Source organism: Sinocyclocheilus grahami, unplaced genomic scaffold (genome assembly GCF_001515645.1).
Source record: "Sinocyclocheilus grahami isolate Dianchi unplaced genomic scaffold, SAMN03320097.WGS_v1.1 scaffold334.1, whole genome shotgun sequence".
Classification (NCBI taxonomy): domain Eukaryota; kingdom Metazoa; phylum Chordata; class Actinopteri; order Cypriniformes; family Cyprinidae; genus Sinocyclocheilus; species Sinocyclocheilus grahami.
The window spans coordinates 802,231-814,037 of NW_015505513.1; the positions used below are offsets into that span (position 1 = coordinate 802,231).

Consider the following 11,807-nt stretch of genomic DNA (forward strand, 5'->3'; position numbering starts at 1 on the left):
TATATATATATATATACACACACACACACACACATATTAATGGGTAGATAAAATTAGATAAGATAAGATTTTTCACTGTAAATGATTCAGAAATGGATGAAGGTGATGACTGATTGTTTACATTTTGAAAGCTAGATTTCCTGTTTTTTCAGGTAACGCAATCTGGAAGGCCTTTTTCTTTACCCCTGACTTCTACCCAGAGAACAGCTCAGCCTGCTTCCACACTCATATCTGCCTCTGCATCAAGCCATACGTCACGTTCCATGACCCTCCGCTGCTTTATGACCTGTCGAAAGACCCGACAGAAAGCACCCCCCTGAGTCCAGACACCGAGCCCCAGTTCTACTCAGTTCTGGAGGTCATAAGGGCAGCAGTAAGCCATCATGCAGAGAGTCTGAAGCCTGTACCAGTACAGGTTTCTCCTCTGCAAATAGTATGGAAGCCTTGGCTCCAGCCCTGCTGCTCCTCTCTCAGTCAGCTGTGCACGTGTGAACGAGATCATCAGATAGAGAAGCTACGAAATGAGCTTCAAAAAGAATAGTCAGGCACTCAGAATCCTCTGGCTTTAATGCACAAGAAGGGCATGTAATACTTAAAAGGATAGTTCATATAAAAAAATTAAAAAAATGTCCCAAACCTGTGACTTTATTTCTCTGTAGAACACAAAAGAAGAAAACTGGTAACCTAACAGTTTTGACTTCTTCATTGACTTCTGTTCTATATCTTCTTTTATGCTAAACAGAAAAAAGAAAGTCATACAGATTTGGATCGAAATGAGGGTGAGTAAAGATGACAGTTTAAATTTTTGGGTGAACTGTCCCTACAACATTAGCTTAAATACTAATTTAAAAGTGCGGTCACATTTAATGTTGGTCAGAGAATTTTGTGGACAAAATGCTGTAATTTCCACACAATTGGCAATTTTGAGAGGGCAAGAAAATGTTCACTCAGATTCGGCATGTTTGCCACAAAGTTGCTTGGTTTAAAAGCGACTTCTGTGTGAGCTGTGCTTCATACATCGCTAATCTATTGACGGCAGACAATGGTCAGTTTTTACCTGCAAAAATTTTACCAAAATTTGGCTGATTTAACTGAATTGTAATGCAATTTCACTGTAAAAAATATAAAGAACCATAATATCCTATATGGGTTTGAAATAAAGAGAAGAAAAGGAAAGGAAAAACAAAACATTTTCTAGCCAAATTTGTATCAAGATAGTACATCTAAGGTCATTTGCAACAGTGTTTGTAAGCCCAGCCAGGTTCTCTGTTCTGAGTTCTGTATTCCTCCTAGTCTGAAGATGCATCATCCTGACTGAACATTGTAAGGTAAGGGATTATGTGAAGCAGTAGTTACTACCTTTATGCTCGTAAGCTTTGATCTAGCCTGCAACCGGTGACGACTCAATACCCATAATGCCTATTACAGGCTTTGGTGCTCTAAAGGTTTTTTTGTGGTATTTTTGGTATCCAATCGGTTTTGCTTATTTTTGTGACTAATCAGACTGCACTGAATGGTTTACAATTTTTGCCAGCCATGAGAGGTACTCCACGCTCTCAACATCATGTTCATTACAGTAATCTCATCACATTTAAAATGGTCTGTATCAGGAAATAAAATTGTTTTGCCAAATTTTTTAAGAGCCAGATGTGATATTTATTGGTATTATGCTGTACTTTACGGCTTGATGTATTTATCACTGTTTTGGGAAAATTTAATATATTTGCTAATCAGATATTGATAGACATTTGCATGAGGTACATTTCATATTTAAGAGTGTGAACTGTGAGCTTTTCATCCTTAACTGATGTTTACCATTTGATAGTTTCACACATAATTTCCTCAAGATTTCATGATTATCCACAGTCCTGAAAAAAATTACTCCAGCTTCATAAAAGAGCTTCTTAAAATTCTTAAAATTATTTCAAGTGGGTGTTACTTGACATATGATCAAGTATCTCTTACTAGCATCTTTCTGAATCGAATTTGAAAACATTTTGACCGCTTTTACAGCATATCTACTAAACTGCATCACTTTTATGTGAACAGATACTGGCTTTTAAAGATAGCTAAAAGAGCAGATGGCGGTACCCAGGGGAGCCTTGAAAGCGATTGAACCATGGGGCTGCTCAAACCGAAAAAGATCTAGGCCTATGTCAAAATAGACAAGTTCAATCATTCTGATTTTCCGGGCACTTTTGCAGAGGGGAGAGATCAGTCAGTTGCTTTATGGGAGGTCGGCTTGGCTTAAATGATCAAAGGCACCAAAAGGGAACATGTGGTCTGCTAGGATAGGTTTGGATAGGATAGGTATCCTTTGTTTAGCCCAAAGGATAGGTTTCTAAAACCTATAGAAACTTTATTTATAATAACTTTTTTAGAAGTTGGAAAACATAAATGTAAAGCTTCTTCTTAAAAAAAAAGAAAGAAAGGACACCCTATTGAATTCCATGGTTCTCTGTATCAGGACAAAATACAAAATAATCTGGACCTTGGCAGGTCTTAAAATTTGGAAAATGAAACCTCAGATGAATAAAAACACATGACATATCACACCGTGTCATTATTTACTTAGCAAAAATAAAGCCAATATGGAAAAGCCATGGGTGATAAACTAAGGACACCCTATGATTCAGTTGCCTGTAGATCCACTTTTAGCAGCAATTACTTAATTTAACTTAACTTAATAAGTATTCTTTTTCTGTATGACTTCATCAGTTTCCCACATCATTCTGTTTTAGATTTGCTGTTGTGCTTGGGATCATTGTCCTGTTGCATGACACAATTTTGGATGGATGGCCTCACATTTGACTCTAGAATACTTTGGTATACAGAGGAGTTCATGGTCGACTCAATGACTGTGGCTACAAAACAAGCCCAAAATCATCACCCCTCCACCACCAAACAGGGCGCTATGCATTATGGCCAAACATCTCCACTTTGGTCTCATCTGTTCAAAGGACATGTTTAGTTTAGTTTTATTGATTTATATAGCACATTTAATAATGACAGAGCTGACCAAAGTGCTGCACAAAAGATTAAATAAATACATAAAACAAATAACAATATAAAACAAATGACAAATTTATTACAAAAGTAAAATCACACACACAATATTATACAGCAATTACTCCAGACCAAGTCTTAAATAATGATTTAAAAACCTGGAAAGAGGAGGCAGATCTTACATACAATGGCAAATTATTCCACAGCTATAGGTTACCGGCAACAATAAAGTATTTGATGATCTTAAAGGCCCGTTAGTCTCATGGTACGAGAGGAGATCAGACAGGTAAGATGGTGCTTGATAGGAACTTGATAGGAAGCCATTGCAAACGAATCAAAACTGGAGTGATATTTTCTCTCTTTCTGGTCCCTGTTAAAAGTCTGGCCGCAGCATTTTGGACCATCTGGAGATGAGATAAACAAGATTGAGTGATCCCTAAATACAATTAATTACAATAGTCCAATTGTATAATAAAAACACATGACATATCACACCGTGTCATTATTTACTTAGCAAAAATAAAGCCAATATGGAAAAGCCATGGGTGATAAACTAAGGACACCCTATGATTCAGTTGCCTGTAGATCCACTTTTAGCAGCAATTACTTAATTTAACTTAACTTAATAAGTATTCTTTTTCTGTATGACTTCATCAGTTTCCCACATCATTCTGTTTTAGATTTGCTGTTGTGCTTGGGATCATTGTCCTGTTGCATGACACAATTTTGGATGGATGGCCTCACATTTGACTCTAGAATACTTTGGTATACAGAGGAGTTCATGGTCGACTCAATGACTGTGGCTACAAAACAAGCCCAAAATCATCACCCCTCCACCACCAAACAGGGCGCTATGCATTATGGCCAAACATCTCCACTTTGGTCTCATCTGTTCAAAGGACATGTTTAGTTTAGTTTTATTGATTTATATAGCACATTTAATAATGACAGAGCTGACCAAAGTGCTGCACAAAAGATTAAATAAATACATAAAACAAATAACAATATAAAACAAATGACAAATTTATTACAAAAGTAAAATCACACACACAATATTATACAGCAATTACTCCAGACCAAGTCTTAAATAATGATTTAAAAACCTGGAAAGAGGAGGCAGATCTTACATACAATGGCAAATTATTCCACAGCTTACCGGCAACAATAAAGTATTTGATGATCTTAAAGGCCCGTTAGTCTCATGGTACGAGAGGAGATCAGACAGGTAAGATGGTGCTTGATAGGAACTTGATAGGAAGCCATTGCAAACGAATCAAAACTGGAGTGATATTTTCTCTCTTTCTGGTCCCTGTTAAAAGTCTGGCCGCAGCATTTTGGACCATCTGGAGATGAGATAAACAAGATTGAGTGATCCCTAAATACAATTAATTACAATAGTCCAATTGTATTGAAATAAATGCATGAATAACAGTTTCCAGATCCTAATCTGAAAAAATGCTGACTTAACTGAATTGATCTGTTTATCAAATTTGTGAGCTGGGTCAAAAATAATGCCCACATTCCAAACACAAGTGCCTACAGTTTTAGTTACAGGATGCAGAGTTTCGGAAAGGATGGCTACACATTCAGGCCGTCCAAAAACCAACTCTTCAGTCTTAGAATCATTTAGCTGTAAAAAAAAAAAAAATTATCCGGCATCCAAATTGCAATTTAACTCACACAATCAATCAGAAACTGGAGAGAGATATTCTCATCTGGTTTCATTGGAAGATAAAGCTGTATATAATCTGCATAAAAATGGTATGAGATCTGATGCTTACGAAAGATCTTAGTTAAAGGAAGATGATAGAGGGAGAACAAAATAGGGCCTAAAATGGAACCCTGTGGTACCCCACATGTACATGCAGCATTGACAGAGGTAAAATTCTCAATAGCTACAGAAAGGATCTCCCCTTAAAATAGGAAGAAAACCAACATAAGGCTGTTCCTCTAATTCCAACGTACTCCTCCAATCATCTCAATAAGATAGAATGATCGATAATATCGAAAGCCGAGCTAAGATCCAGAAGAACCAAAACCCCACATTTCCCAGAGTCAACAGCTAATAACAGATAATTTAACACGTTCAAAAGAGCAGTTTCTGTACTATATTGAGCTATATTGAAGCTTGTCCAATATGTCACTGTTCTTTAAGGAGGAGAGTTGATTAATAACAACCTTCTCACATTTGAAAAGAAAGGAAGTTTTGATATAGGCCGGTAATTAGCTAAAACCTGTGGATCAAGGTTAGGATTTTTAAGTATAGGGTGTATCACTACATGTTCAAAACAGGATACAACATAACCATTATTAAGACTACAATTAATTATGAACTGAATATTAGGACCAATGGTATAATACTGCCACAGTTAAAGATGTGGAAAAAGGATCCAGGGAGCAGGATGCAGGTTTCATAAGACACATAATTTCCATTAGACAAGAAATAGACAGGCTCAAAACTAGATAATGTAGCAGAATTGCAATGATCAACAAAAGAGGCATTCCCAGAATGCACAATATTAGAGCAAATATTTTGAATCTAAAAACTTTAAAAAAAATCACTACAAATTAAAGGAGATGCATCAGGAAATTAAGTCGTAATAGGATTTAATACCCTATTAATAGTGCAAAATAAAATTTTAGGTCTACCAGCATTGCTGGAGATACAATTGGAAAAATATAATAACATAACATTCTTAACAAATTGCTGGTAAGTAACTTAACAATCCCTCAAAATTTCATAAGAAACTTGAAATTTGTCTCTTTTCCATTTTCTCTCCGATTGCCTACATTTCCATCTTAGAAGTCTAGATTCACCATTTAGCCAGGGCTGACTTCTCAGGGTAATCTCAGGCTAATCAGGGTATTTCAGTTTTATTGGAGCAATAGAATCCAAAATATTTGCACATGTATATATAAATATGAGGCCAATTCTTCAAGATCCATATCATATCCATAGCATCATTCTAGAAGTCTTATATGGTTTGTTCAGATGCAACTTTGCAAACCTAAGCTATCCTCCCATGTTCTTTTTAGATAGAAGTGGCTTTCTTCTGGCAACCCTTTCAAACATGCCATACTTGTCAGGTTTTTTTCTAATGGTGCTGTCACAAACTTTATCATTTAATATGTTAACTGAGGCCTGAAGAATCTGAGGTGTACTTTTTGGGTTGTCTGCAGTTTCTCAGAGTATTGTGCAGTCTGACCATGGGGTGAATTTCCTGGGACATACACTCTTGGGAAGATTGGTGTCTGTCTTGAATGCAAAGTAAACTTATTGAAAGTTTTGTTGTTTTTGTTGTTTAATATACTTTTAAGATTTGAAGTACACTACTAGTGCACCTTTAATCAGTGCTGGGGAGTAACTTACATGTAACATAATCACACAATTTAATTACAAAATCACACAGATTTAATTGATTTCTTCTTTTTTGTCCCAAATTGCATTCACTGCTCTAAAACATGAGACCCCAATGTTTAAGGAGTTTAGGACACAGAATAGGACACATGCTTATTTTACAATTGTTTTACTTCCTTTTGGGTTTGGTATGCATGTGCTTTATTTTTTAAGATTAACAGTTTTTTTTCAAGGCATTGTTAGATGCCAGTGTTTCCCACCATAGCTATGCAAATATTTGATTTCAAAAAGAGTGTCATAGCTACTAAACTATATCTTGTTATGATTTTAAATCAGTATTTAACCTCAGAATGATCTCAAAGTAAAAATAGTTGCTAAATTCTGATTTTGTGCTGGCTGAGCTTTAAAATTAAATTAGTATTCTGTGATGAAGGATTTTCAAAGTCAGTAATCAGGGCTACTGTAAGGATAACCTTGCCCGGTTTAAATGTTTGAAAATGATTAACAGTTGAAAATATTTGTTAGAAATTTAGAAGAGTAATCAAAAATTAATCAAATGTAATCAGTTACATTAATAAAGTAATTGAAATAGTTACACTACTTATTACATTTTAAATAGGGTAACTTGTAATCTGTAACCTATTACATTTCCAAAGTAACCTTCCTAACACTGCTTTTAATACACTTGTTTTTCACAAGGGTAAAGAAGCACCTCCACAGTTTTTGACCTTTGATTATTCATTGACGTGTTTCTGCTATACACTGCTAGTGTATTACTCAGACAGTCAGATTCACTGTTTATCTGAGCGGTGAAGCAGATATAGTCAGCTCTGTCCTCTGCTTTGACGTTAACTGCTGTTAATTTGAGTCAGGCTTTGGCGGGGCTCCTGTGTTTTTATGTGTTTTTCCTGTAACCACTTTCAGCCTCTGGCAGTTTAGCCCAAAATTATCATTAACGCCATGCTGTCTGACAAGGCCAATGCCCACATGGACCATAAAGAGTCTCCTTATTCACCGCGCCTGGCACCACACAACCTTTACTGCTCATTCTAGGTATGTTGTTGTCACACGGGACCACTGATATTCACACATTAGAGGAATATGAATGAGGAGAACAGGTAAAACTATGCTTATAGCAAGGCGACAGATGTAATACCAGACTTGGTTTGACATTCTGTGTATCACAGAATAATAATGCATGAAATCTTGCAAGTCCATAGGCTATGTAAATATGTATTAATGGAGAGATGATGAGAGGGCAGGGTGTCTGGACTCCAAGCTCATTTTAACAATAGAATCTTATGGCAGTTGGCATCTAAGTTGTTTTTGCCTCTCTGTCCAGCTGTCTGATTTACTCTGATCGTTTCCTCTGGCAGATGTGATTCCAGGCATATTTGAACATAAACTTTGATCTCATTTCCCATCTAAGAACATATTCTCTTTTGCATCCATAAAGCGTCGTCTGTTTCCGCACTGAAACCTGTTCCTTCCATAAATGAATTGAGATTGGAGATTCTCATATTTCCTTCTTTTTTTTTGTCTCACTTCTGATCATTGCTGTATGAAAGATGCATTTCCAAATGGCTTATTTTGACAGTCACTACATAATTGAGTTGCAATGTTTTGCTTTTTTTCTTTGTAATTAACAATTAAGGCTTGTTCTGCTAGTTCATTTGATTGTAGATTTGTTTTACCTGCGACTGGATGTTGTGGCAGTGCAATTACCCTATATGAATGCTGGTTTCACCTGTGCTTAAAATACTGAAATGATTCATGTTTTTTGTTTTCCAATGTGCAGAGGCATGCCATGCCTTTGATTTTTCAAAAAAAAAAAAAAAAATATATATATATAGTTGATGGATTTGTGCTACAGATAAAGACAGAGAAGTATTTAAAGGCACCATGAAATTGGCTATTTTGCAGTATAGAATATCATAGTATTTATTATAAATTCATAGTAAACTTAAAAAACAAAAAACAAAAAAACTTTTTTCCCTTCCCCTCACTCCTAAATATAGGTCTGTTCTTTCACGAGTTCGTGTGCATCTGTGCAAGGGATTGGCAATATTCCCTTCCCTCCAGCAACCTGTCACTAACATCAGATTGCAGCAGTTAACAAACAACCATCCAGTTCCCAAAATCAAACCCCACCCCATATTATTTTCTCATTTAAGAAGTCATTGCACTATAGAACTGGGGTTTTCTGGCCCACAAGGTCCACTTTCCTGCAGAGTTTAGCTACGTCCCTAAACAAATACACCTGAACAGGATACTCAAGGTCTTCAGGATCACTGCAAAGCTACAGACAGGTGAGTTTTATCAAGGTTGGAGCTATACTATGCAGGAAAGTGGACCTCAAGGGCCAGATTTGAGAACCAGTGTGCTAAGATATACATCACAATCAATTTGTTAAGTCTTGATGTAAGAAAATCCTGTCTGTGGGTCCAAGCTCTACTCATTTCAATTTCTCTCAACAGCCAAGCACTGTTTATTCATATTACATTTAAACTAAGCTTTTAAAAATTAACGGTGTACGGGCTCTCGATGTCCTGGACACCAATATTTTAAGAGTTGATAAAAGATTCATTACTGTCTGGTCATCTGAGATTTCAGTATGGATTAGGATCATGATTGATAGGAGCGACGCACCACCAAAGTGTGAAAGGGAGGAATTTTTTTTCTGTCACATTTAACCACAACTGTCACCATTCTAGACTGTTTGTTCTGCCTCAGGATATATATTACAATCAGCGTCAAGACACGTTCTGTTGAGTACCGCCCAACGGAGAAAAGTTTTGCTCAGCAAGAACAAAAAAGTTAGAGCTAACATTGTATACGATCCAAATGATGTGCAGAAATTTGATTTCTCCAACCATGTTTCAACATAGAATGCTATGATTTTGACCAAATAGGTTGGTGGTACATGTTGATAAAAAGTTGAGTGAGCATTTTAATGTTGAATGGATGTTTTATTTTCCTGCAAATAACATTCAGAAAAATCAACCAAATAGTACATGTTATTTCAACATTGAAAATTGATTGATGGCTGATGCTGACTTTTACAAGGTTGAATCAATGTCTCTTTCCTATCTGGGTACTCTGTACAGACAGCACTTTTATATTCTATTTCATGTTCTAATGATGTAATATTTTAGGTTTGTCCAGCATTTTTACTTTTTCCTGTTTGTTGTTACCAGAAGGTTGACTTGTCAAAAAAGTCAGCTACTTGAATAGTATTAATATTCTGTTTCTAGTGCATGCCATTAATGTCAACTATTATATATATATAAATTAAGGCTTGTTCTGCTAGTTCATTTGATTGTAGATTTGTTTTACCTGCGACTGGATGTTGTGGCAGTGCAATTACCCTATATGAATGCTGGTTTCACCTGTGCTTAAAATACTGAAATGATTCATGTTTTTTGTTTTCCAATGTGCAGAGGCATGCCATGCCTTTGATTTAAAAAAAAAAAAAAAAAAAAAAAATATATATATATATATAGTTGATGGATTTGTGCTACAGATAAAGACAGAGAAGTATTTAAAGGCACCATGAAATTGGCTATTTTGCAGTATAGAATATCATAGTATTTATTATAAATTCATAGTAAACTTAAAAAACAAAAAACAAAAAAACTTTTTTCCCTTCCCCTCACTCCTAAATATAGGTCTGTTCTTTCACGAGTTCGTGTGCATCTGTGCAAGGGATTGGCAATATTCCCTTCCCTCCAGCAACCTGTCACTAACATCAGATTGCAGCAGTTAACAAACAACCATCCAGTTCCCAAAATCAAACCCCACCCCATATTATTTTCTCATTTAAGAAGTCATTGCACTATAGAACTGGGGTTTTCTGGCCCACAAGGTCCACTTTCCTGCAGAGTTTAGCTACGTCCCTAAACAAATACACCTGAACAGGATACTCAAGGTCTTCAGGATCACTGCAAAGCTACAGACAGGTGAGTTTTATCAAGGTTGGAGCTATACTATGCAGGAAAGTGGACCTCAAGGGCCAGATTTGAGAACCAGTGTGCTAAGATATACATCACAATCAATTTGTTAAGTCTTGATGTAAGAAAATCCTGTCTGTGGGTCCAAGCTCTACTCATTTCAATTTCTCTCAACAGCCAAGCACTGTTTATTCATATTACATTTAAACTAAGCTTTTAAAAATTAACGGTGTACGGGCTCTCGATGTCCTGGACACCAATATTTTAAGAGTTGATAAAAGATTCATTACTGTCTGGTCATCTGAGATTTCAGTATGGATTAGGATCATGATTGATAGGAGCGACGCACCACCAAAGTGTGAAAGGGAGGAATTTTTTTTCTGTCACATTTAACCACAACTGTCACCATTCTAGACTGTTTGTTCTGCCTCAGGATATATATTACAATCAGCGTCAAGACACGTTCTGTTGAGTACCGCCCAACGGAGAAAAGTTTTGCTCAGCAAGAACAAAAAAGTTAGAGCTAACATTGTATACGATCCAAATGATGTGCAGAAATTTGATTTCTCCAACCATGTTTCAACATAGAATGCTATGATTTTGACCAAATAGGTTGGTGGTACATGTTGATAAAAAGTTGAGTGAGCATTTTAATGTTGAATGGATGTTTTATTTTCCTGCAAATAACATTCAGAAAAATCAACCAAATAGTACATGTTATTTCAACATTGAAAATTGATTGATGGCTGATGCTGACTTTTACAAGGTTGAATCAATGTCTCTTTCCTATCTGGGTACTCTGTACAGACAGCACTTTTATATTCTATTTCATGTTCTAATGATGTAATATTTTAGGTTTGTCCAGCATTTTTACTTTTTCCTGTTTGTTGTTACCAGAAGGTTGACTTGTCAAAAAAGTCAGCTACTTGAATAGTATTAATATTCTGTTTCTAGTGCATGCCATTTATGTCAACTATTATATATATATATATATATATATATATATATATATATATATATATAAACAGAGCTTAACAATGCAAATTAATACAGACTTGATTTACCAAAGTAAATAATGCAAATCCCAGAGTCATGAGTTTCTCCTCAGAGGGTCTTTTGTGAGGGGTCAGATTCACTCTATAACAATGTGAAGACAGATTCTAATTACATTATTAAAGCAGCCATTCAAAGACGCATCCTTCTGGAGCTTAATTGCACAAATTAATTCACACACTTTCAGTTGGACAAAGTGCATTGCAATGCCACATTAACTTATATTATATAACTTCATTATATAAAATAACTTGCATTTTACATTAATTTAAACAATCCTTCAATTAATTTTCACACACACACACACACACACAGAGGTTTGTTTTTATGGTTAATGGGGACTCTCCATAGGCGTTATGGTTTTTATACTGTACAAACCGTATATTCTATTGCCCTACACCAACCCTACCCCTAAACCTACCCCTCACAGGAAACTTTTT

General features: G+C 35.8%; 1 protein-coding gene across 1 annotated transcript in view; it reads left to right on the forward strand.

Annotated features, from left to right (window-relative positions):
- The window catches only part of LOC107602762 (steryl-sulfatase-like), a 29,489-nt gene extending 28,903 nt beyond the window's left edge, over positions 1-586 (forward strand). Inside the window, 1 exon segment of the mRNA XM_016295338.1 lies at positions 153-586. Coding sequence (XP_016150824.1) covers positions 153-541 — 389 coding nt within the window. The 3' untranslated portion in view covers positions 542-586.
- Positions 587-11,807: the final 11,221 nt, after the last annotated feature.